At 41.1% G+C, this 27,876-nt stretch overlaps 1 protein-coding gene across 8 annotated transcripts in view; it reads right to left on the bottom strand.

The window, feature by feature from the left end:
• The window catches only part of TRPM6 (transient receptor potential cation channel subfamily M member 6), a 150,696-nt gene that overhangs the window by 19,537 nt on the left and 103,283 nt on the right, over positions 1-27,876 (bottom strand). For 7 of the 8 annotated variants that reach the window (XM_037030310.1, XM_037030308.1, XM_037030309.1 and 4 more), the window contains 9 exons: positions 26,266-26,459; positions 23,181-23,313; positions 14,898-16,033; positions 14,609-14,721; positions 9,657-9,780; positions 6,659-6,750; positions 5,112-5,170; positions 3,483-3,508; positions 98-148 (listed from right to left, as the gene is read on the bottom strand). In XM_037030310.1, the coding sequence (XP_036886205.1) occupies positions 98-148; positions 3,483-3,508; positions 5,112-5,170; positions 6,659-6,750; positions 9,657-9,780; positions 14,609-14,721; positions 14,898-16,033; positions 23,181-23,313; positions 26,266-26,459 (1,928 nt within the window). The remainder of the gene's footprint in view (positions 1-97; positions 149-3,482; positions 3,509-5,111; positions 5,171-6,658; positions 6,751-9,656; positions 9,781-14,608; positions 14,722-14,897; positions 16,034-23,180; positions 23,314-26,265; positions 26,460-27,876) is intronic. The other variant, XM_037030313.1, reaches the window with a different exon arrangement.

Raw genomic sequence — 27,876 nt, 5'->3', positions numbered from 1 at the left:
CATATCGATACGATAAATTCATCACTGTTTCTGCTTACAAATGCAGAATCACAGATGTTTAACTCAGTTGACATGTCTATGTGTACATGCATCCTACCTGAATAATGATGGTGAGGCTCTGGAGGGCTTTTTAAGGATGCTGAGATTTCTGAAATTATAGAGAAGATTGGCATTTTAATTACTTGGCTAGAGATAAATACATGCTTCTGAATATATTGCCTTCACAGTTATTACTGAACAGGTTAATCAGAATGGCTTCTCGGTATTCGAAAAAGATTGCCTAATATTCTTTAACCACATTATTGTGCATGGTATCCTGACAGCTTCCAATCATCAATGCAATATCTCCAAACATATTTATATAGGGAATTGAAGAAAGACAGGTAATATTAGCCTCAAAGATCTATTTCCTCTGAACCAATTATGCCTCTGGGTTGCAGAAGGCACTCGGCTGCCCATCACACTTCATGACATCCCAGAAGCACAATGCTCTGAGCTCCCTACCAAGATCCTGTACCCATATAAAGACATTATTAATATCTAGTTATTAGCAGACCACTTCACTGACCTGAAGTGACAACAAAATGATGGAAACACATTCAGGGGTATAACCAGAAACAAAGGAGCCGGTGGAGAAGGTGGCCCCGAGGGGTTTGTTCGGTTACAGAGGGCTGTGCGCTGGGATCTCCTCCCGTGAGTGTGACTGGCTCTCCGTCAAGCGCTCAAGTCCTCAATTACAAGGCTCCAGAGAAACCCTTTGCAACCATTTTCCCATTTCATAAAATCAAAATTAAAGTGGAGAACTTCAGTCTCCTGGTGATAACTGCTTTATACCTAGTAGAGTAAGCAGTATAATGAGCCCAATTTCATAGATCTCTCTGGCTTCTTGCTGTTGGATAAGAAAAGGAACAAAAACCCCCTCCTTTGGGGGTGCTTGGCAAAAAGTAGGATCAGCAGAAAAAACTCTTCCCTTCAGAGTTCATCTAGTAATAATAATAAAAGTATCCCCCTCCCCCTCTAGGTAATGCTTGGCATGACCAATGTGAATACGACATGTCTCCCACCCTAGAGAAAGGCAAATGTGAACTAGTGAGGACAAAGGCATGTAAACTGCAACCACAATGCAGTTTGCTAGGTCATATAACAGAGGTGGGTACAGAAGCTTATGAAATCTTCCTAGACAAATGGTGTGAAATACGTTAAAGAGCATGGGCATCAACTTGGACAGAGCTGAGTCTCAATCCTGACTTTACCACTTAAGGAGCTAAGAGATCTCGTTTGCACCGATTCGGTACATACTTATTGAATACCTACTATGTACCAGATACTGGTCTCTGCTGAAGAGAAATAACAGTAATGAATACAGATAAAGTCTCTGGTTACATTCTAGTAAAGGGAAATAGAAAATAAACAAAAAGGAAATATATAGGGTATACAGTGTATTACACATATATCAAGTTAAGAGTGTTAGGAAGTGTGGAGATAGGGAGGTTGCCATTTTATATAGGGCAGTTAGGCAAGCCTTCTTTGGAAAGGCAAAATCTGAGCATAAACCTAAAGGAAGAGGGGGCAACTCACAGGGATAAATGGAGAGCATTCCCAGCCGAGGTAACAGCAAGTGCAAATGCCCTGACGCAGGACCTTCTTGCTGTGCTAGGAAGCAGAGTATGGCCAGAGTGGATTGTGCTGGGAGGGAATGGGGTTGGAGATCTGGAGGAGGGGGAGCAGATCAATAGGCCCTTGGATACTCTTTGGACTTCGCTTTTACAGAGTGAGATGAAACACCATTTGAACAGAAGAGTGACTTGACTTGGCTTGCAGTTTAGAAGCACTCTTCTGGCTGTTCCTGGAAATGGATGGAAGGCAATAGTTCGGAGGTCATCCTGCATCCAGGTAAGGGATGAAGAGCGGTGTGTGGGGGCAGCAAAGAGATCGGATTCTTGATATATGTTGAAGGACTTCCTGACGGGCTAGACATGAACACTTGGGAAAATGGAAGGTGAGTGTGATTACAAGACTTTGGCCTCAGCAACTGGATGAATGGAGTTACCAGTCCTCAGATGAAGGAGAAGCAAGGTGCAGCGTTTTGTCTGAGGTGCCTTCTAGACACCACACAGAGGTGTTTATAGTGGGTAGACATATTCCTCATGGCAGAAATAGTGGATGAAAGGGTCCATGAACACAAGCCTGGACATGTGGACTGGGCCAGTCTTTCAGGATCAGTGAGAAAGGCTAAGCAATTTGCAGCCTACCCTGTAGGGTAAGGGAAACCATAGGAGGTTTTCATGTAAATGATGATTTATCCTTCGGAAGGATCATTCAGCAATGTGAACAAATTTAAAGGGAGAGAAAATAACCGCAATGCTAACACAACATCAAGGGCAAAGAACGTAGGCACTTTTTATTTAGGAGGCTTTCCGGCAGGAGCAGTGGGGTATGTGGCAAAACAGACAGCCTCTAAAGGTCAGGGTGCAGGAAACAGAGTCAGCAGGCCAAGCGGACGGCTAGAGCACTGGAGGGGGAGGCACTGGGAATGACGACGGTGCCCACCGTGGGTGAAGGAAGAGGGGCCCGTTAGAGAGACCAAGGGTCAGCCAACAAAGAAACAGAACAACTAGGGAAGAAGAGTCTCACGGAAACTTACAAAAATGGATGAAATAGTCATCAAAAGCCACCAGTTTGATGAAGACTAAAAAGAGGTCATGTGACTTCAGGTGTTAGAACTGGGAGTTTCAGTAGGATAATGGGAACAGGCGCTGTGGTCTGACAAGCCAATGTTAATACTGTTTCAATTGATTTGGAGGTGAGGTACAAGAGTGGCAATTTAAAAGCTAGGTAAAATGAGAAAAAAGATTGTCTTCTTTTGTATTAAAAATGCCTTAAATTTGTTTGTAAGTAGAGGAGGAGGAACTGGCTGCAAAGAGGACACTGAAAACCCAATAAGCGGAGTGAAACAAGACCACAAAAAAGAGAGGTACCTGATCTGCACCAAAGCATGAAGAGTGTGGAAGCAAGCTCCTAGCATTTGGTGAAGTTTAAGATTCGCTACTGAGAGAGGTTTTATCGGGGAGTTATCTCACGTGACTGAGCCCTACGGAGCCATTTGGGGTGGAGTCCTGCTGAAAACGCACAGGAAGAGGTATCCATACCTGACCTTATGAGTGGTTCTTAATGGGCAACATGTAAAAAGGTTACAATAGGAGAGGTCAGACCGTCTGAATGAACCCAGTGGTTATACTCTCACTCACAGCAAAAACTGGGAAACCACCACCAAACACAGGTGTAATTCAAAAGATTTTAAACCAGACATCAGCCTTGATTTATCTGCAGAAAGACATTACTCTTTGTACTTTGCTACTGAACTTTCTACTTTGCATAATAGACAAAAGTCACAGAGAATTTCAAGAACTACAAAAATCTCAACAAAACAGTAAACCTTATTAATAAGACAAAAAATAAAATGTTTAAGTATAAAGACTTACTGCTGACTCCACTTGAACTTCTCAACCTGTTGAAAAATTAGCAACAAAATTAAGGTCATTTAGATAATGGTTTACATTGTTCAGTGATCATAGAAGGAAAAGTATATGACGATACAGGAGCAGTGACAATACAGAGTCTATACATAGATGTATGTATGTGTGTATACATTTCATTGAGATAAAAGTATCAGTTACCTTTGACCCCTACCTTTATCAATAGTTTGTAATTATTTTACTAAAAAAATGAGCAGCTGATATGCATGTAATTCATTTACTAGGCATGCCCTGAGCTAACTGAAAAGCAGTTGTGGTTTTTGGTTTTAATTAGCTGTGTGATCACCCAACATATATAAGATTTAACTGTGCTTGTATTGTTCTGGATCAATTGAACCAAAGGGTTCCTGAACTGCGCAAAGCAGATGCCTACAAATGAGTCTGTGAATGTCTCCAGACAATCTTACAAATCAGTTTCATTAGCGCACATGGCCCCTAAATGTTCACAGGCTGAAATGAGCTCTCTTTAAATTGCTACTTGCCCTGCTCAAGTGCACAAGTGGCCACTGGCAAGTCTGAGTAAATGCATTCAAAGAATATCTCCAGTATTTAAGGTCCTTGGGGGGGAAAGTACAATTACAATTATTGTTTAATTTCATGCTGCAATAACCCACTGCTCTGCATGAGCACAAACTACAGAAACTTGAGGAGAAGAAAGTCATGTGTGCTCTAAGTCCAGAGGCAGCTTGCACAGAGAGACCTTAGCAGGAGCTCCAGAAAAAAGGTCCTCTCTAATGGAGGAGACTGCAAACTGAAAGTCCCCTTCCACCTGCTCCTATGGTTGGCCCTTCGTTAGAGTAGATGGTTTTCAATTCTGCTCCTATGGATAGTGAATCTGGTGACATAACTGGAAAAGTCCAGAAAACACTACAAATAAAACAAAATGATCTTCGCTTGTTTTGTTTTAAAATGTTATTTCTCTAAATAAATAAAACTGCAGGCTACTCAAGTCTACAACCATGTGAGTTCTCTATTTCCTCTCTCTCGCCTCCCCTCCCCCCCATCTTTCTTTCTCTCTCTGTCTCCATACTTCTCAAAAAGTCACTGCATTGACAAGCCCTTAGGATATTACTGAGAAACAAATAAATAAATAAAGATCAACCTCATAAACCAAAAGGAAAGAGTTAAAGAATAATTATTCTTAAAACTAAAGAAAAAAAATCAGGTGTTTAGTCTCAGTCTTTTTCTTTAAGCAAGACAGCTTCGTTTCTACTTTCTATTGTGTATTTCATAATCTTATCAAAAAAGGATGATATTGATTATTCTATGTGTGCTTTGACATAAAAAGACAAATGGTTTATTTGTCATAGTAGTACTTGCTTCTATATTCTTACTATATTTAAGAGTATAGTAATACTATATTCTTAAAAGGCACTGAGATGAGATCTTATAACTGGTAACAGGGAAACTTGGAGAATAAATGGTTTTCATTTTTTGCTAACAAAAAAAATATATTATCATGGGACAAACACTATTTTTCTCCTTTTCTGATCAAGTTAGACCTATGTTCCCAGTCAGGTTAAACAAACAAAGAGAAGCCAATGATGCTGAAGACAGACATTCAGAAATACTCACAGGGTACTCCTATTGGGGTTGGGGCTCCAGGAATTCCACCAAGAGCTTCTATGCAGACCCTGAGCAGAAGAGAAAGGTCATGACATGTTCACCCAATGCTCTCCCACCCCAAGCTCCCAGTAACATGCTTGCAGAACGCACTCCCTGGAAAGGACAGCCCTTTTGCCCCCCTCCTGTAGCTCGCTATCGGTCTTGTACTACACACACGAAACCTGGAAAGATGCATAATGTTAGCACAAAATCTGGGTAACTCAATCTGTTGTCGACAGACTCTAGCAGAACGAAATTACTTCCATGGTGTCAGCAAAGAGCAAACGTAATAGATGAGGGTGTTTACAGAAATGAGAGTGAACGTATAAAGTCAGTTAATGACATGGGAGATGACGGTCAGTGCTGACAGGAAACATCAGTCATTTTACATCCTACATCCTGTCCTCAGTCTGTTACTGTTTCAGCTGAGTATTTAGAACAACTTTACCCTAAATTATCTCATTCCATTTCCTGTTCAGATCCAACCATTATTCTTAACACTTAGTACCCTCTGGGCATTACTTTAGGCATTTTCACTGGTTATTTTTGTTACCCACTAGCCATAATCTCATAAGATGCATTGGCCCCATTGTAGAGAGTGAGCGACTGAAGCCCACAGGTTAACTGACGTGCACAGCTCTGCAACCTACGGAGTGGCCGAGCCAGCATCCGACAGGGCCGACAGGTCCTTGCCTCCAATTACCTCCAGGTAATCTGACATTTTGCTCTCAAAACCTTTCACAGGTTACATTCCTATGAGAACATCCGAGGTCATTAGGATACGTTCATTCAGATAATGTGTATATAGTTCTCATGTGCGTACAGATAATGTTCTAACAAAACCAAAATTAGATTTCTTGAGTTAGTCTAGCTAGATCACACTTCAACCCGGGAGATAAAGCTGGCATATTTGTGTAGATGGTAAGAAAGAGAGACTGCGAAACAGGAGAGCCCCTGTGCTGCAGGAACACCGAGGGTCCTCTGCCCTGCGATGCCCGCGTCCCCTCCCACACAGCGGCAGGGAGGTCTGTCGGCCTGTCTGACGAACCACGCTGAGTGAGGGACTTGGCACTTTCACAGATAAACCATTCCATCCCTGGAAAGCTCCACTTGCTAAAAAGCCCTCCTCAGACTGGGCTGAAATCTGTCTCCCAGTTGCTTCTACATGTTGATTCTAGCTGTACCGCTTAAAGGCGTATTGAAAATACCTTATTTTACTTCCAAGTGGCAGCTTTCACATATTTGAAAACAGTTTCAAAAATTCCTGAGTTCTTTCTCTTTCATGCTAAAAATGTGCAGGATAAATTATTGGGCAACTAGACAAACTGCATAAAGAAGAACCAGGAAAGGATCCAGTGTGGAGATGGGAGGGAAAAAACTGAGAAAATATTAAAGCAAAGATTGAAATGGAACACGTAGAAGCCAATTAAGAGAAACAAAGCTAAAACGGACAGTCGCAGAGTTACGTGGTGTGCATGAATGCTTATTTTACCAAGTATCAAATAAAGGGTTTTCACCTCATAAGGCTGCTTTAGATAATCACCAACTTGTACAGCATGCCGTTCAATTTCTTTAGTTTTCATTTTCTGATACATACTAGGTTCCAGGCCTTAAAAAGAAAAAAATTAGAGAATGCATGAAAATGTGGTGCATTCAAACCCAGTTCCCAAATAGAAAGATCTGAATGCAGCGTATCCATCTATATTTGAAAATAGTTTTTTTTCTCTTTTGAGCAAGTTTCACCTGGATTCCTTTTCCCTTATTTTTCTCAAGTCATTGAAAGCTATACATCCTATTTCTATTCTTCAACAGTTACCTTGACACTTAGACATTTATACTTCTCTCTCAAAGTCAAAAATTAAATTATCCATACCTGTCCTCCTATAAACACCACCTTCTGTATGTCTTTTACACTCACCTTCCCCTGCACCCTTCTGCCCATGCTCTATTTAAAATATGTGAAATTTTAGGCCCTGGCTGGTGTAGCTCAGTGGATTGAGCATGGGCCTGTGAAGCAAAGGGTCGCCGGTTCAATTCCCAGTCAGGGCACATGCCTGGATTGTAGGCCAGGTCCCAGTAGGGGATATGAGAGAGGCAACCACACATTAATGTTTCTCTCCCACTCTTTCTCCTTCCCTTCCCCTCTAAATAAATAAATAAACAAATAAATAAAATATATTTTTAAAATGAAATATGTGAAATTTTAGTTCCAAGTTGTTGGGAATCTTCCCTTAACTCTGGCAAGCATCTTAGTGTGCTTTGTAAAAACAAATAAAAAAATAAATAATTTAAAACAATTAAAAGACAAAAGGACAGAAAGAAATGCCAGCAAATAGATTGAAGTTTTAGACTTTTCTTCAAAAGGATGATGAGAATCATTATTGTAATTTTTTTTAGACTTGGTACCTACAGAGTCACTGGCATGTAGTGGTTGGATTATTCCTGAGAATAAGACTTATTAAGAGTCCCCGACTGAACACAGGAGATAACAGTTGTTTCCCTAGTGATTTTGTGCTGGGAAATAAGTACACAAGAAGTATGAAAAACCTATTAGAAAATCACAAAATTTCATATATGTTATTTGCTGTAATATTATAAAGTTATGATTATATGGTTGCAGTAATAGAAGAGTATTATAATTTAAATTAAATACCTATAAAAAAGCTAAAAATATGCTTTTCCTCTTCAGTGTTAACTTCCTCAGAACTTTGATTTAAAGGGAGCTACCTGATGGCATCCCTCTACCCTCAAACTTTTATTTATTTTTAAATATTTTTCAATGAACTCAGCTTGGACAGGATTCAAAAAACATAGGATACTCAACTCCTGATACGTGTCAGGGAAGACACCGGGCCACATCACGGCCTCCGAGTAGCCAGGCACCTGGCCTGTTTCCCTAGGTCCTCTCTCTCCTCTGACCATCGGACTTAAGGAGGCTCTTTCTCAGGCCCCTCCCGCCACCCCTATTCTTCTCTCTGTGAAATTCATAGGAAGGAACTTAAATGATCTGAGGGGGAGGAGAGTGGGTGAGATGGGCAAAGGTGGTCAAGCAACATCGACGTCCAGTTACAAGGTAATAAAGTCCTGGAGGTGAAGCGGACAGAGGTGACTAAAGTTAGTGATTCTGTACTGTACATTGGAAAGTGGCTAAGACAGTAAATCTTTAAAGTTCTCCTCACAAGAAAAAAAAGGTTGTTTCTGTGGGGTGATGAATGTTAACTTGTGGTAAGTATTTTACAACATATATATCAAATCATTATGTTGTACACCTAAAAGTAATACGATGTTATATGTCAATTATATCTCAATTTAAAAAGAACTTAATTTAAGGGAGAATGATATATAATTACCTAAATATCAGAGACTTTATTAAAATATATATAATATACACATAGTATAAGTACACATTAATAAAATGAATACATTAATAACTGGTCCTAGAATCATATCTTTAGGTATGGGATTTGATCTATTCAAAATTATGGGCTCTGGTAAATTGTGTGATTTAAGACAAGATAATTAGGCTCTCAAGCCATATCTGTAAATTGAGGCTGTTCTGAATAATTTAATTTTGAATGTCTCTTTCCAATTAACAGCCCACTTGACTGTCAGTGGTTTAACAAACAATTGAGTACTTTCTAAAATATAAATCAGGGCTTCTCGAGCTTGACACTGACATTTTCGGCAGGACGGCCCCTCGTTGGGAGTGGGCTGCCCGGGCACGACAGGATGCCCGGCGGCACCCCTGGCCACTGCCCCTCGGTGGAGACCGCCGACCATAAGAGCAAGCCTACAGAAGCTTTAAAGAAGTGTAACAGCATGGTTTCCATACACTGGCCATTGGTACCTTAAGTTTGTTCTTTCAAATAATTTTAAATCTTCCTCGGTGCTTAATCACATAGTCCCTTCTATTTAAAAACCAGTAAATTCTCTTGTTATGCAATGCAAGAGGTTCAGAGTTGTGATTACCGCTCTCAATTCTTTCCATAGACTGCCCTCATTTTGCCAGGCTTATTTTACTTCCTATGCCTAGAGCATAATTCTCATTCCTACCTAGTTGGCCCACCTTCTACACTCGACACACACCATTATTATTAAGCTTAAGGGATACCTGCCCATGGAACAAACACTATTTGTGAACAGTAGTGCATAACCAGCTACAAGTCAATCCACTGAGCTCTTTGTAAGTGTCCAGATTAATGTAACATGAACCTAAGACTGTAAAATTAGACACCCACCTCCATAAATCAGACTTAATGAACACTGAGCCAGGCTCAACAGCTCTGAATAAAAAAGGCTACCTGAATCTTAATTTTTCTATTCTAGATTGTGACAACTGTTTCATTAAACACATGGAAATTTTGTCCCTCTCAAAAAACTTTAAAAAAAGAAAAAAGCTATTTTCCTAAGGGGTGTTGCCACCCTCTCATTCCCTCTTCTCCCCACAAAACAACTTCAGGCTTGACGGGACCCTACCAGAGGCCTTGGGACCCAAGAGCGCACACTGTCACATACTTAACTGACTAAATTTGGACACTGTCAGCCAGTTCTTGTCGCTCCTCTCTTCTTCGGAGATGGTATTTTCTCCTGGCTCTGAATTTGACTTGTCACCTTGAAAGCAGGCATCGATCGTTATGACCTGGAGACAAAGACACTCAGTGGAAAACAGTGACAGTAACCTGAAAACACTGTCACATTAACAGAGGGACCGTGGCGAAGAGCACTGGTGGTTAGCACTGGCTGCACATTAGAATAAAAAGGGAGCCCTGAACTCCCGGGACTCACGCTGACGGCTCACAAGCAAGTGTGTGGCTGTTCTAATCACCCTCACAATCGAGAACCAGGGTGGGAAGTAGGGTTTCTCAAATATAGGTGCGCGTCAGAATCACCCAGGGCAGTAGTCCACCACAGATCCCTGGTCCAGCCCCCGCCACAGTCCGTGATGCCACAAGTCTTGCGGGGAGGGACAACGTGAATCTCTAGTAAGTTTCCACACTGATGAGACCACAACTTGAAAGTGAGTAATACAGAGGGGAAAGAAGCACAGGGCTTGGATCCAAAAGAACTTGTGTTGCTATTCTCACTCTGACACTTAGCAGCTACATGAACTTGGGCAAATTACTCAATGTTTATGAGTCCCATTCCCTTTATCATTAAAATAATAGACAGCCAACAATAATGGTGCCTTATGTACTTCCCAGGGACAGAGAAGAAATGGGGTAAATTGATAAACCACAAAGCAATAAGTAAATACAAATTATTAGTACTTGAACTGAGTTGTATTTCCTAGTTGAAATCTGGCCATTTTTTGACTCTTTCCAAAAAGAATAAATCTACTTTAATTTATATTTTATAGGATTCCAGCAACTCATGGCATTTTCTCTGAAAGAGCCTTCTTTATCAAGCTAAATCTCTTCCCCAAAAGGTGATTTCACATCATTTTAAATACATTTACCTCTTTGCTTCAACCACCCTTTCTAAACAGAGCAATGAGTTTGGTCTCGGTTGGGGAACATGCATATGGAAGGGCAACCAATCGATGTTTCTCTCTCACATCGATATTTTCTTTTCCTCCCTGTCTTTTTCCCTCCCTTCCTTTCTTAATAAATAAATATGCACCGAGATCACAGGGGTGTAAAGTACAGCATAAGGAACAGTGTCAATAATATTGTAATAACTATGTGTGGTGCCAGGTGGGTACTGAACATATTGGGAGGAACGCTTTGTAAAGTATATGACTGTCTAACCACTATGCTACACCGGAAACTAATAAAAAACAATACTGAATGTAAACTGTAATTGGAAAATAAAATTAAAACATAAAAGTAATCATACTAAAAAATGCATTGAGATTATTACATGAAAAAAAATATATATAAAATATGAGCCCTGGCTGGTGTGGCTCATGAGTGCAGACCTGCCAAAGAAAGGGTCACTGGTTCGATTCTCAGCCAGGACACATGGCCTGGGTTGTGGGCCAGGTCCCCAGTGTGGGCCACTCGAGAGGCAACCACACATTGATGTTTCTCTCCTCTCTTTCTCCCTCCCTTAGCCTCTCTCTAAAAATAAATAAATAAATAATCTTCAGAAAAAAAAAGAAAAAATATGCAGAATAGAAAAATGAAGCAGGACATTAACATCATGAAAGGTGTAGTCCTAAAACAGCTAACTCAGATCTAAGGCTTCCTAACAATAAATGAAAAGATTTACTAAATGAAAATAAAAACATAATACATCAGAATTTATAAGATATAGCTAAAACAATGACTACAGGGAATTTCATAGCACTAAATGCCTGTATTGGAAAGAAGAAAGTCTCAAATCAATAACCAAACTTTCTACCTGAACAAACTACAAAAAAAAAAGAGAGAAAAATTAAACCCAAAGTAAACAAAACAGAAAAAACAATAAAGATAAGAGCAGAAATCAACAGAGCAAAATCAATGAAACCAAGAGTTGATTCTTTGAAAACAGAGAAACTGTAGCCAAACTGATCATGAGACAAACAAATAAAAACCACAAATGTAAAAACATTAGGAATGAGCGAAGTGATGTCACTACAGACCCTACAGACAGTAAAAGGATAAGATAAATACTATAAACACTTTACGCCAGTAAATTCAACAACTCAGGTAAAGTGGACAGATTCCTTGAAAGATACAAACACAGCCCACTCAAAAAGAATCAGATAACCTGAACCTCCTTACACAAATTGAATTTGTAGGTTAAAACTTTCCCTCAAAGATGGTTTCATTGATTAATTCTACTATACAATCAAGGTTGGAATCATACCAATTCTATACAAACTTACTCGGGAAACTGAAGAACAGGGAACACTGCCCAACTCAGTCAGTGACCCTAGAGGGCTCCTGATACCAAAACAGGACAAACACATGACAAGAAAAGAGATCTAAAGACAAATATTCCTCCAGAATACAGATGCAAAAAGTCTTACCAAGATTTCAGTAAAATGAATAGTAAAATGAATGTAAAAAAGATACCTCATGACCAGGTGGGGTTCACACCAGAAAAACTAATATTCTAAACATTAATTCTAACATTATGAAATTGATTAGTATAATTCATTATATTAACATAATAAAAGGAAAAATCATCTGATCATAGAAATAGGTGCAGAAAAAGCATTTGACAAATGCCAACTTCCATTAATGATAAAAATTCTTAAAAACAAGAAATAGAAAGGAAATTCCTCAACCTCATACAGGACATCTACACAAAAACCTATAGCTAAAATAGAAGTAAATCATTACTTCCTGGTAAAAGACTAGTAAATGCTTTTCTCCTAAGAGCAGAAATAAGGAAAGAACATCTGCTTTCCCCACTTCTACTCAGTATGGTATTAGAGGTTCTGGTCAGTGTAACCAGGCAAGAAAAAAAATAATAATAAAACACGTCCGGATTTGAAAAGAAAAAGTAAAGCTATCTTCATTTATAGAAAACAACACTGATTTCAGTACATGTTTTCAACACTTACTATAAAATAATGTTATGATATTTGAGCTAGTATGACATTGGAATAAACAGACAAAAAAATAGAATAGAATATAGCCCAGAAATAGATTCACATATGTTGTGGATCTACACGGTCAATCGATATTTGTTCAATTAATTTCCAAAAATGTGCAATAATTTCCTATTATAACTGTTGAGTCTGAGGAAGAAGATGCCTACTATAAATCATTTCTGGTGGCTAACTGGGCTCAAATTTTAAAAACTGCCTCTCCACCATTTCTACACACGGGCCTCTGGTGCAAACCATACTTCAGGAAGAAGCCTGCATTAAGCAACCTGCTTCCTGCACTAAACTGCCTTCTTGCACTGTGTTCCTAGCATCTGCACCACCCTTTATTAGAGTTCCTGGAATTGTATTTCAACCAATAGGACTGAAGCTTTTCCCATCCAATTAGATCTGCACAGCGATAGCCCCTATCAGCATCTTCACCAACTAATCAGATCAGCTTTATTCTGACCAGTCAAAATCATGCTTTTTGGACCATTCGAACCATAAGAATTTAGACTTCTCATTTGTGTGAGGACAGACCAATCAGGGACCAGGGGCAGGGACTTCTGTCTAAGTCAGCTCCCCTCTGGCTCAGAGAACACACTTGCCCATTTCACTGAAGACTGCAGACTGCACTTCCTCTGCTGAAGCGGAAACACCCATGCTGTCTTTCCAGAGCAGAGCAGAGCAGACCAGCACAGGGGCAGAGTGGACCAAACCAGACCGGAGCAGGATAGCAGAGCGGAGCTGTCTAGCCAGAAAGGGGCCCCACACCAGGGCCTCCTCACAGTCATGCTGTCTCATAGCCATGCTGCTTCATAACTGAGCTGTTCGCAAGGAATAATGTTTTCTTCTTCACCGAACCCCAAAGTGGGAATTCCTGTTGGCCTCAAGTTGGTGCCCACAATCATAGGTTGATACAACTCAATAGGAAAAAAATCGATCAACTTTTTACAAAAAAAAATAGAGGGAGAAAAATTTGTTATCTGTATTTAAGGAAAAAAAGAACCTCAAATATTACCTATCACCATGTACAAAAATTAACTCAAAATGGATGCAAGATCTAAATCTAAGAGCAAAAACTATAAAACTCCAAGAAGAAAATAAAAGAGAAACTTAAGGATCTTGAGTTTGGAAAATTTCTTTAATGTCATATAAAAAGCATATCAATAAAAGAAAAATCAAACATTGGACTTCGTCAAAATAATAATGTACATGCTTCAAAGGACATTTATATAAGTAAAAAGCAAGCCACCGACTGAGAGAAAATATTTTCAAAACATATCCAACAATGAATGGGCTTAAATGTAAAAGATAGTAAAAAAAAAATCTTTCAACTTAATAACAGCCCAATTCTTTGATGGACAAAAGTTTTGAACAGGCGTATCACCAAAAATACATGGGTGGCAAATCCACACCTGAAAAGATCCTTCGCAGCACTAGTTACTGTGACTGCAAATCAGGCCTCTACTGGATACCACTGCAACCCACTGGCCCGGCTAAAACTGAAAGGCCTGAATTCACTGAGAACTGGCTGGGATGCGGATCCTCGGGCTGCTCACTGAGCTACTAGTCAGACTGGTGGGGATGGGAAACGATACAACCACTTCAGAAAGCGGTTCGGAAGTTTCTTCCAAAATGAAACAACTGCTTATAACATGCCTCTGACATTCCACTCCCAAACATTTACCAGAGGGAAACTGAAACTTATATCCCCATGTACACAACATTCACAACAGCTTTCCCTGGAACAGCCAAAAACTGAAAAGAAGAAAAAGGTCCTTTGCCATGTGAGCTGAGAAATGAATTGTGGCATACCCAGTCCAATGACTCTTAAATCTCTATCTTCACAACATTAATTTTTGGACGTGACACCTTAGAATAAAGAGAAAACAAGCTAAGATTGGCTACCCCCTCAGTTGCCAAAAACAAAAAAGATACTCACTGGCACCTGCAGTTCTTGGGTTTTCTTCTTTCTCTTCGACGGTCTCCGGTCCTTGGTTAGCATTTTTGCTTTGGTCCATGCTGACTGCCCTACCTCTGAAGACCTTGAAATGTCTGTAAGGGAAATGGGTTAAATGAAAAAGTTGAAGATGGCAGGGGGAAGTATTTTGTTTTATGGAAAGGACGAGAGAATGAGGAGAATGAGAATACACTTAAAAGTCACAGACTTTTAGAAAATAGTAGCAATGCAAAGAATTTAATACTGTTTTTTAAAAGTGTTTACTTCTTACTGTTAATCTTACAGGTCTTCAATTTCTCCTTCTTGTGGAATTTCAAACTCTGACTCCTAATGAAGGGCCTGTCTCTGTGGAGAGGATCGATCCAAAAGGGTGTGCTTGGCTGGAGCCTGGGTCCCACCTCTGAGCCATCACTACTCCAGGCCAGAGCTGTCGCGTTATCAGAGAGGGATCTGCCCCAGATCTGCCTCCAGCACTGTCCACTCTCCTCGGACTTACTGTTACAAGTGGAGGCCAAACAGGTTTGCCATTTTCTCTTGATGCTAAACACATCAGTTTCATCACCTTCTGAAAATGCCCAGTTCACATATCCACCTCCAGTGCGCATGCTCTCAGCTTGGCAAGGTAGGGAGGACGCTTTTATGGGTACAGGTGTGCAAAGCAAAGTGTTTAGAACTTGCTCTCCCCTCTCTTGTCTGGATGGTATTTGAACAATTGGCTTGTGCTGCTCCTTGTGTTCAGCCACTGAGCCCTGGGCTGAGATGCCTGGGGTCTGCCAAGTCCGATGAGCAGGGACTGCATTCTGGGTGACCAGTTCAGTTGCCCGCACACCTATGCCTGCTTCCACGGATAATCTAGAGAGAGGCAAGTCAATTTCTGCAGAAAAAGGAACTTGCTTTAGATAAGAAGGGACCAGAAGAAACTGGCTGTACTTTGGGTGTGTTTGCCCACCAAGGTAAGTAGCAACTATCCTATTTTCTGTTTCTTGCTCTTCCTGGTCATTGCTTACATTTGAAGTCTCTCTCTGACTGTCTGTCATCTCAATAAGAGGCCCCCTCTGCACTCTCGGGGGATGCCGGCCTCTGGCCAGGCTCTGCAGCAAAGTAGAAGGCACGCTATAATACTGGAATTTCTTCTGCCCAGACTCCTCCAGGCTGCCTAGAACCTCTGCACAGATGACATTGCTCCAGCTGTGGGAAAGTTTTCTACCGGTAGAAAGCTTGCTGTTTGCCCGCAGAGCCTCATCCTCTTGTATGGTGTCAACAGCAGACAGAACATTTAGGGCATCTACTGTTAGAGCAGAGAGGTCTTGCAGGTGTCCCACCTGGCTGTCCAAAGACAGCAAGGAGTCCTTTATAAAAGACACTTTTTCATTCGTTTCTTTCAGTTGGAAGTACATCTCCGTAACCCTAATAGTGAAGGGAGGAAGAAAACCAATAAACACATTAAGCCAATGGGAATTTGCCTTATTCTTTTCCTGTCCTTTTTCCATCCTTAGATGGCTCCTCAACCCAAGTCGGTTCCCCAAGTTAGGTGTATCTTCTGCCATCTTTTGCTGCCAATATATACCCTATTCCGGGTGATCTCTCCCATTGCTACAACTTCCACTATCACCCCAATGCAGAAAAACTACAAATCTACATTAGCCATTATCTCTAATATTTCAGAGCCATGGTTCCAGCTTCCTGTTAGTTACCCCTCCAATCACATCACCAATCGGCCCATTTGTATTAACCTATATATTCATTACTTTATATAGCAAACACTTGGACATCTCCTATTGGCAATCGTGGTAAGGAAAGGAGATCCTAAGGAAAAAAAAACAGAATAATAGGAACAGCACCAATACACAAATATGCCATTTTAAAAAAGATTTTATAGATCTTTAAAAGAATCCAAATCTACAGTTCAAATTGGCTTTCCAAGTTTCAAACAAAACATACTTTAAGAGATCTACATTCAGAAAAAACCTTAGGAAAATTTTTTAAAATTACTTTGAATAATTTAATCAAACACTATGATGCCCAGCCACTGATTTATGTAAAAAAAATTTTTTTTGCTATACAAATATAGAACTAAATTGCAAGTAGGGTCAAATTATATATAACAATTGATTTCATTTAGAGAAAGATAAAGAAAGAGAATATTGGTTAATATTTATCTGTATATATCTCTGTAAATATCTCAGTATGGGGATGGGTTTTGTTTTGTGTTTGCCGAAAGAGACATGCTCAAGTCCTTACCTCCCCCAGTGCTCCCAGAATGTGACCTTATTTGAAAAAATGGGGTCTTCACAGAGGTAATCAAGTTAAAATGAGATCATGAGGGTGAGCCCTAAGTCAGTATGACCAGTGTCCTTATAAAAAGGGAAAATTTGGATACAGAAGAAAGATGATCTAAAAATACACAGGGAAAAGACTGCCCCACACCTGGAATGGTGCATCCACAAATCCAAGACAGCAAGGGTTTACAACAAACACTCAGGCGCCGGAGGAGGTAAGCTCCCCTGAAGCCGTCAGAAACAGCATGGCCCTGCCAACACCTTGATTTTGGACTTCTAACCTCCAGAACTGGGAGACAATAAATTTCTGTTCTTATAAGACCCCCAGTTTTTGGTGCTCTGTATGGCAACCTTAGGAAACAAATAAGTCTAAGCCTAATAATAAATAGAATAAATTACAAAATATATCAGATTTGGTTACATAAAAACAAACTTATACACATAAAAATATAATATAAAATTTTAGAACAGAAAAATTAGCTGGAACTTATTCTAACAAATGTGATGAGGTAATTGTATCCCTTAATAAATCAAAAGCTTTTACAAATTGTTGTGAAAAAACGACAAAGACTGCAAAAGACATGCACAGACAACTCGCAAAATATAAAGTACGAAAGGTAGGGAAACAGTAAAACCTTCAACCGCACAGGGTAAGCAGAGAAGGGTGCAACATTGGAGCACTCAACCAAGCAACACACATAACGAATTTCACTACTTTGAAGTACACATATACTCTTTACATTATGAGGTAAAATATTATGAAGCCGTTAAAATCATATTTATATTGTTGATAATAATTTCCCTTGGCTATTTCTGATGGTAAGGGTGGGGATGTAGATATCTGCTATCTTCTAAAATGTATATTTTTCAATATGGCATAAAAAAACTTCATAAGTAGAAAAACAAAAGTTAAAAATATGTTTACAAAGAGTGTTCAATTATCTGAAGACGTATTTTGATGTATAAGGTGGAAGGTAGGACAAAATACAAACCTGTATAATTTTAACTAAAAATATATAAAAGACTAAATGGAAAAAAAAACACAAAATTTTCACAGTGGACTCTGGCTTATGACATCGTTCTTTCTTTTTCCTCTTGTTTTATTCTTTTATTTGGACGAGGGACTAACCTTTGCAATTTCTCAATAATAAAAATCTTTGAGAAATAGGAATAAAGTACAAAGCAGCAAGAGAGGGAATCTAACCAACAGTCTCATGGCTGATACGACAGATGCGGAAATAAAAATGATCTCCCGTCTTGTTCGGGAACTGGGAGAAGCGGGGATCACACCACGCAGAGCTGTGGCAAGCACGTCCCCAAGGAGCGTTGGACGTCCCCTCCCTTCCAAGCCCCTCAAGTCCCCTGGTTGAGAAATCTCCCACTTCTTCTTTCTGGGGGCTTTTCACATATCAAATAATACAGGGGGTGGTATTTTCCATTTTATTACGGTCTAGATGCGTGGAACCTTCTCTTTCTTATGCCTGCTATAGAATTCAACTTCTATAACTCAATAGAGGCTTAACAAATGCTTCCTGACCTTCTGGAACCTGCCAAACTAGAATTAACGAGGCTAATGAGGGAAAGAACACAAAATATATGTATACTCCCTTCCAAATATGCTTAATTAGAGCCTCTCCATCCAGTGCACTGTTTTATCTAATTCAAAAACAGTACGGTCTGAGCAGCAGTAATGGAGACTCATTAAGTTCCATTAGCAGCAGTCACAGCGCACGGACACAATAGAAGCCAGCCACTATTCACAGCAACAGGTAGCGTGCTACAATGGAGACCCGCTAGACAAATAACCTGGTCATCTGCAAATCAGGTCCTCTTGCTTTTATAGGCACTTATTTTTTTCCAAAGCATTATGCTCTGTAAAACGTACTTTTATTATGTTCCTCAACCGCAAACTACATTAATCCATCCCATCAGCCATTCTGACACGTAAAACACATTGTTATCATGTTAGTTCCCCCCGTGCAAGGTTTGAGGGTGGAGGTAAGGCCAGGATAGTTATTGTTTTATCGTGGGCCTTCAGACAAGGCATTTTCAAATGAGATTATAACAAGTATAATTATAATCATCACGACAATTATAATATTCATGGAGTGGTCACTACGTGCCAGGCATTTTACGAAGGCTCTACATTATCGCTTTATTGACCCTCATGCCAACTCCATAAGGTGGGGCATTACCATTATCCCTTTCATGAAGAGCGGTCCCACGGCCAGTCACGCGATGGTGACACAGGGTGCTCCAGCAGCTCGTCTGGGGCCTGGGCACGGATCTTCTGCTTTGTTTTGTTTTTTGTTTTGTTTTGGTTTGGGGGAGGCGGTGAGGGAGGAGAGCAGTCCGAGAGTCCCATGAAGTGCTAAGTGAATCACATCAACACTTCCCGTGCAGGGAAGTATTTAATCACAAATGTTCCTCTATAAGGTTTCACAGCCAAGTAATGACAGGTCTGCTCAAACTAACTCTCTACTAAGTCACACTGCACGGCATGTTCAAGTGCTTGAACTTTCTAAAAAATGTAGCATTTTTAGATGCACAATGCACCCAAACATGCTTAATATGGACAAATACCTAATAAACATGCTACCCCACAGAACAGAGAGGGAAGCACTGACTTACACTGTGAGGTCAAAGAGCAGACAGAGTTTCGAAATAGAGAAAGTCGGACATGAATCAGCCGTACTACGATTGCCTTTTCCACCATCCCAGCCCACGTTAGTCCACATAATGATCTAGGCAACATGCAAACACCCTCCTAATCTCCTTTCCCCACCTCTTCAAACGACTATCCAGATACCTGAGAAAAATATTCTTCCCTCCCTCCCACACCTCATTTCTGAGCTTCCAGAAATGACTTCAACAAAAATAACCATGTAAAACAAGGCTGGTAAAATAGCTCCATCAAGAGGGAACATTGACTGATTGTGCTTTGAAGGTAAATTAGAGCCTCATAATTAAATCCTAGAGCCTTCGAAAGTATCTAGAATATTTTTCAGAAGCTACACATTCATCTACCATCTAATCCCTCTCTATTCAATCCTAAGAAAAAAATCTGAGAGAAATATAATAGTATTTGATGATTAATGGTGTTAGGTTATTGTTATTATTATTATTATTATTATTATTACTGATTTGTTTGCTAATACATGTCTTGTTCTTAAGTTTCCACTCTGTCTTCACTTGACTCACAATACTACCTTCTCCTAGTTTTCCTTACGCACCTCTGATCAACTCAGTTCAGTCCTGTCCACGCATATTCCTCTCAGGGTCCGTTGGCTCCTCTCAGGGTCCGTTGGCACCTCTCAGGGTCAGAGTCCCTCAGCCCACCGAGTTTCCCCAGTCAGCTTGCTTTCTGAGCATAATCATTTCCTTGGTCATAGTTTCACTTTTTGACAATAAGCAGATTTCTTACAGCAAGTCACCACTCTCAGATCCCCTCGCCCAGCTCACTCTTTGTCCCAGGGCTTCAGAATCATACGCCAAAAGACTCCCAGGCACCTCTGTTGAAATGTGCCACAGGAATCTCAGGCTCCACAAATCGAAGCCTCATTGCTTCCATTCCCATGCCTGGTGTACATCCTTTATCGTGGTGGCACCACCTTTCACCTAATTACCCCAGCCAGAGACCTGGCAGTCATCCCAGACCCGACTTCTTCCCCAGGTCCACATCCAACCTGACTCACCTCGTGAACTGCCCTTTCTGAATAGGTCTTCACTCACCCCCCTCTGCTGAGGTCTGAATATATCTGACTGTGTCCCCCTGAATTTCACATGCTGGAATCCTCACCTCAAAGGTGATGGCATTTTGAGGGGTGAGGGCCTTTGGGTGATTTAGGGCATAAGGGGGGAACATTCATGATTACTGCTCTCATAAAGAGACCCACAGCACTCCCCTCCACCAGGCGAGGATGCAGTGAGAAGTCTGCAGCCCAGCAGAGGGCCCTGCCCAACCAAGCCGGACCCCTGATCTCAGACTTCCACTCTCCCAGATTGTGAGCAATAACGTTCTGCTGTTTATAAGCCACCCAAAGGGATTAAAAAACCCTCTTTCCCATCCTGACACCATAATTCAGCTGGTCCTTGGGACTCATCCATCTGCTGCGTCAGTCTCTCGCATGGTCTCCCTGGCTCCAGTTCCGATGCCTCACATCCACCCTGTGACTGAAGGAAGCTGCCCAGAAAGTGAATCTGTCCAGATGGCTGACCTCCTAAAATCCTCCCTTAGTTTATAGCATAAGGTCAGGGGCTCTTCATGACCTTGTTCATGGTCTTCAGGAGTGGGGATTATCCTAATCCCAACTCCATCTATTATATTTATCCCCCTTTATCATTTTTAAAAATCATACTCAGGATTTGGGGTGCCTCTTTTCACATACTAGCAGATCACTTCCACTCCCTCACCCGACGGTCCACAGCGCCCCCGCACCCTGTCAGGTAGTCCTCACGACTCTGAAGGGCAGTCTGTTGTCACATCCATTCTGCAGATGAGAACACAAAGGCCCAGACTGAATCTGCCCAAGTATGTGCAGCTCAGGCAAGACGCAGGACTCCATCCCGGCTCCGTTGCAAAGCCCTGTCTGGGTATGTTTCATACAAAACCCACAACCCAGGCCACCCCCAGAGCCATCGCAGCAACGGAGGCAGAACGTGTGGGAGACAGAGAGGGAGAGAGAAGCTCACGGGGCTCTGGCCTCAAGATATTTCTCCGTAAAACAGAATTTTGTGGATTCACACCTTATTTGATGATCACATTTTCCCCCATATTCAATTTTGATCTGAAATTCAATCAGTTTCCTGGACACCTGTTTACATGAATATGGTATCAGCAGAAAAGCCCAGAAATAGGACATGCCACAGTGAACCATTTAGAAAGTTCTAACTGTGATTCAGTTTTAAATAAAGCCATACATGAGGATTCACCCCCCAACTCTTTGACACCAGAGAAATACATACATCACTGGTTAGCACACATTTTATAGCCAGAAGGAACACATTTCGCGTCTGTCGATTTGCTTCCAGTTACAAGAGCAGCCCTGTGTCTTCCAAAAAATGCACATCAGCCCATGCCGGCCTCCTTATTCTGACACAACGCCTTGCTCTCACCATCAGCAGTCCCCCCCCACCCCCAAGAGCTTTGATCCGATCCCAGCTGCTGAATATGTTCACTCTCCCCAACGCATCTTCTCCTCCAACCCCAGCACGGTCTCCCTGCACTGCCCCCCGCCCCACAGGCCCTCTCAGCTGATGACTCTGCTCTGTGGTCTCCTTGGAGATCTGTGTCCCCAACCCTCACTGCATCACCTAGCACACCAGCTACAGCCTCTCCAGGCCACCTGCTCCATGAGCCCCCTCCTGAGGACTGCACTTCAGCCAGCCACCTCACCCTCCTCCTGTTCCTGCAGCTTCTCCTAGTGGGTGGGTCATTTCCAAGAGGATCCACATTTCTGTTGCTGTGGCCACATGAAACGAAACAAAAGAACCTTACCATGTCCCATATCCTTCCTTGCTTCCCCTCACAGTAAAACTTTTCACAAAAGCTGTCTGCCATTGCTGTCTCCAATTCTCTTCACCCTTCACCCATTTCAGCCACCAACTCCACTGTACAACTAACTGCTGGTCAGATGTCCTGAGACCTTCATGACTCCCAATGCAACCAGCATGGACACTGGACCATCTCCGGGCCTGCCTGCAGCTCCCGGCACCCCTGCTGCCTCAGGCTCCCGTTCCTTCGGTCAGGCCACCTGATATCTCCACCTGGCCCAGCTCCCTGGGGTCTCTCCCCTTTGAGCACCTCAGAGTGACCTGTCTACACCAGGCTCCCCAAAACTGTCCTTTCCAACCCCCAACTCTGGCAGACGCCTCACCACCATCATTTTCCACTCCTTTACACTACTTTATTTTTCTTCATTGCTTTTACTGCCAGACAATAAATTACATATTTCCTTTATGTGGTTCCTTGTTTACTTTTTCTCCTCCATCCCCCTCACCCTTCCACCTGTACATGCTAGATTGTAAGTCCTAAGAGAGCAGGGACTCTTGTCTCTCATTCACCATTTACCTCCACTAACTAGAAGACGGCTGGGAACATAGTAGATGTTCAGTAAACATGCACTAATTACACAAATATTATATGCTACTAAAGAGCATCTTAGAGAATCCAAACCTCTGGGGTTGGGAAGTAGACCTTCGTACTTTTTTAGACATCCTAGTAGAATCAGGGTTTGAGTCGTAATTTGGGGATGGGAAATACATGTGTCTTTTACCTTTCCGATGTCACTCGGATCCGTTCCTCCAAACTACAATTCAGATCTTCCATCTTCTCATGAAAGTATTTTTCTACACACTGTTCCTCAAAATCGTGAAGTTTTTTCAGATCCTCCTTACTCAGGTAGAGTTCTGTGGAAATAAGTATGTCACACGAAAAGAGCCGTGATTCACTTTTAATAGGAAACTGATACAGTGTGAGTGGCTTTTCTTCCACTTGTGTTGACATTGGATCACCTGTGGCTTGTATAATAAAACTGTGCTGGCTTGTCAGACCATATTCCATGGAGAAGCCGTACGTAGAAAGACCTGGAAACGCCAGTCTGGGTCTTTCCTGTTTGTTCTACTAACAGACATGGGAATTTGAAGATGACTCCTGTGGATAAGATGACTCAACCTGGACAAGACTCTTCCTCTTCAATACTTTACTAGGTTACAGTGTTTTTACCCATCAACAACAGTTCACTAAACAATTGACCCTTGAATAACATGGGGGTTAAAGGAGCCAACTCTTGCTCCGTTGAAAATCCATGTATAACTTTTGACTCCCCAAAACAGATTGTCTTTTTCCTCCCAGCCAACTGTTTATCAATCAAAATGACAATAAATAAACTAGGTTAATTTCAAGGCCAGAAGTCAAAGTCTTTTCAAATTAGCCTGGTAAATGTAAGAAAGCTTTACCTTGTTACACTGAGTTTGCATATATGATATTCTATGGAGAAAAGATACACCATTACCATTCAATTGCCATTTGAGGCTATCCACCTTCCCTGACAAAATTATAATGAAACTTATTACAAGACACAGCCTTTGGTGATGTAATTCTATGTCACACTTCAGCAGTCATTCATTCTACCAGCTTGTCTCTCACTCTGACCTAACCAGAAAATACATCTTTTGAGCAAGTTTGCAATACTTAGAAAATAATAAAATGGTGTCACAGAAAAATAACATAAAAAAGTAAGAGGTTTCTCTTTCTTTCATAATTTCACTTAAAGTAGGGGAAAAAGAACCACTAGAGTTCTCCAGATTTGACTAAAAGTGAAAGTGGTCCATTATTTTCCCATAAAATAAGAGATAAAAATACCAATTTTAAATTGAAAAACATGGCTAAAAGAAAATGTTCAAGTGCACAATGTTTTCTGACTTTTTCAAATGCCAACAAAAATCCAGTATCTCCCCAACTCTAAATAACTGTCTGCCTTGAAGAATCTCTTGTGGATGAGAAATTTCACAAGTGTCATGATTTGAACCTCCTGTGGATTCCTGAGAGCAAACAGCCCACAGAGCAATTCCACTGACAGGTGTCGCTTGTAGCATGGGCAGCATTCTTGGGCCTGTCCACCAGGTGGCACTGCTGCCCCACATGCAATCGTCTCAATCCTTAATACAGAGGTGTAAAAGCAATCTCACAAAAATCAAGAATTTCCCAGAGTTTGGAGTGAACAGAAAATTTACCTGAATCATCCTATAAGCCCAGACCCAGGGGAGACCGGGAAATATTCTTTGGTATGGGGTTAAAAAGTCTGACCAAATCCCAGTTAATTCTAGGATCTCTCAAATGTTTCACAATCTATTAGGTTCAGCAGTTCTGCAGCCAATGACTGAATGGAGCTCTAGTAAAAGCCTAAGGATCACAGTACATTTTAGCCTTTTAAAAAAAATTAAAGATTTTATTTAGTTATTTTTAGGGAAAGGGGAAGGGAAGGAGAGAGGGAGAGAAACATCAGTGTGTGGTTGCCTCTCGCACACCCCCTGCTAGGGACCTGGCCCAGAACCCAGGCATGTGCCCTGACTGGGAACCAAACCAGCGACCCTTAGGTTCACAGGCCAGCACTCAATCCACTGAGCCACACCAGCCGGGGCCAGTTATAAGCCTTTACATTAACTTCATTTGTGCTTTGGCTTCCTTATAAAGACTGAATTTCTTGTGGGGGAAGAAATGAAAAAGAAAAAGAAATCTCCTAAGTGATTCAAGAGGAGAAAAAGACTTCACACAACTAGCTACCAGGAGCAAAAGCATTATTACCCTGTCAACCTTGCAGGAGTCTCTGTCCCCCTAAGGGTTCCCTGGAATGTATAAATATCCGAAACTCCTAGAACCAGACTGTGTTGTAGAATTCAGATTTGTTTCTAGTCTTAGAAAAGTAAGAGTTATATACCACAAATGAAGTAAAACCCGTAGCTAGGGCTGGCGCAGCCCCTGTAATCAAACACACAACTATTTTTGCAGCAAAACTGATGAATATTCACACTACCTGGAGCAAAGGAATAAGTGGATTCATGTTAATCAGTCTCATGAGCCACTTCTACCCAAATGAGCCTTCTCATAGCTTATGAAGGAAAAAAGACACTCTATTTTCAGAGGCACTTTGGACTTAGAATTCGGGGAAAAGGATTGTGGATTTATGCCACCTATTTCATCTAGCTCTAGAAATTGTCTAGAAATGGGCCCGGTATCCGCTGTGGGATTGCTTGAGAGGAGCCACAGAAGACCTGTAAAACTGCAATAAGGAAAGTTCTCTTATGCCAATTAGTATGACAGTCATAGCATGCAGTCAAGCTATGGCTAGGCGAAATAACTAGGAAAATCTCAAAATATGTAGACGAGCTTCGCAGAGAGAGAGAGAACCCACTCTGCTGCATCCTGAGCTGCACCGTCACATCCTTGACGATGTGAAACATCCACTCAGAATCACCTCCGTGCTGCACAGATTACAGAACAAGAGAACGGTGGCTGGCTGTTATGTTAAACAAAAAGTATCACTTATCTATCTATTTTCCTTAGACCATGCATTTCCAGGACAACAGAGAAAACACAGGAAAGCCAAGAGACACAAAGCCTTTACACATTCAAATCAGGATTCTGTTCCTGCCTATTCCTTTCTTCCAAAGTATCAATTAATTTTAGGGAAATGGACTATGACCACGCAACGACAATGTATTAACATTTTCTTAGGCCCAGCTCCTCCGTTGATACTCCCAGAGCCTTCCATCCCGTGCCCTGAATTTAATTGACACCGCTTGGGTGTGTCTTCACCTTGAATCTCCAACCTTCACTCTTCCTCCTACACAAAAACTTACTTAAGCCAACATCACCCTCTTCCTGGTCACGTGGACCTCGATGACAGCAGAGACGGCGAAGGAGGAGACCAGCGTGGCTCAGCAGGATGAAGGGCGGGGGCAGCCACGGCTTCTCGTGGTAGGTCATGATGTAGCGATAGCGGTTGTATTTCCACAGCTCATTTGAAATAGATTTCATATCTATGTAAACATTACTGTAGTTTGTAATAAAAGAGGGACAATATTTTAATATGCAATCCTGAAATATAAGACTTTTTTTATTTTCCATATTTCATGATTGAGCCACCTGACACTACCAGCAATTAGCCAATAAAAAAATATCCAGGGCATTTGTAATTCTTCTCCCACCAAACAAAATACATTAATCACCTTCTATAACAAAATATGCTAATCAGAATAATAAGCAAGAGGTAGCAATTACAATCAAAGAGGAGAAAATGCTAACGTTTTAAATGCTATGAACAGAAACTGCCCATTGGACCTTAACACTATTCTTGGTTTACCACCTCTTCTCACATAAACTCTTTTCAGTCCATAATTCATCGTTCATGGTAAACAGCTCTCATGTTCCTCGATATCACTCGCTTTATGAAGAGATTCTCCTAATGTCAAATATGAGAACTGCTAGAATAACCCTAGTTAAAACACCCAAACAACACAATATTAATGAAGAAGAGACAGGGGAAAAGAATCAATTCATCCTAAAATAAATTAATAAGCACAGCTTCTACTTAAAAGCTACATATATTATTTAGACGAACTTTGCAATGAAAGCACCTGCTTATTGATAGGCCCCCTTGGATTCTTCCTTTAACTGAATCAATTATAATATGCAGCTGGTGCAATAAATATCCTGATGTTACAAAACTTTTTTTAAAGATTGTATTTATTTACTTTCAGAGAGATGGGAAGGGAGAGAGAAAGAGAGGGAGAAAGAAACATCAGTGCACAAGAGACACATCAATCAGTAGGTTGCCTCTCCCACACCCCCATATCCATACAGGAATCTGGGTGGCAACCCTGGCAGGTGCTCTGACCAGGAATCGAACCAGTGACCCTTCAGGTGGCAGGCCACTGCTCCACCCACTGAGCCACACCAGCCAGGACCTGATATTATAGAGCTTTTGATGGAAGTTGTGGTAGGTGGTACAGTTACTCACTTATTCTAAAACAACATATTATCCTTAACGACTTAGCTTTATGTCTATAGCACAGTGAAACTATGGCACAATAGAATGACTATCTTAACATTTCACTTAGGCTAATGTAAAACTGAGCCTCTTCAGAGAAAGATGGCAGAGAAGTACTTGAGTAGGGCAGCCAAATTTATCAAATAAAAATATAGGCAACTCTAAACTAGAGTAATAATAAAGAAAAGGAGCCCGGACTGTCCTAGAAAAGGCCACTTTAGAATAAGAGGAGAGGGCACATTTCACTTGGTCCATAAAGTAGATGAAGGAAATAGACTGGTTTTTATCAGTGGTTCTCAAAGTGTGGTCACTGAACCGGAAGCAACAGCATCACCTAAAAACTTGCCAGAAATGCACATTCTTGGGCCCAATCCCAGAACCATCGAATTAGAAACTCTAGCAGTAGACCTTATACCAATTC

Source organism: Sturnira hondurensis, unplaced genomic scaffold, assembly GCF_014824575.4.
Source record: "Sturnira hondurensis isolate 20B ecotype Veracruz unplaced genomic scaffold, ASM1482457v3 Scaffold0020642, whole genome shotgun sequence".
Classification (NCBI taxonomy): domain Eukaryota; kingdom Metazoa; phylum Chordata; class Mammalia; order Chiroptera; family Phyllostomidae; genus Sturnira; species Sturnira hondurensis.
Note: the sequence above shows the minus strand (reverse complement) of the source record. Positions and strands in the feature narration are given on the sequence as shown.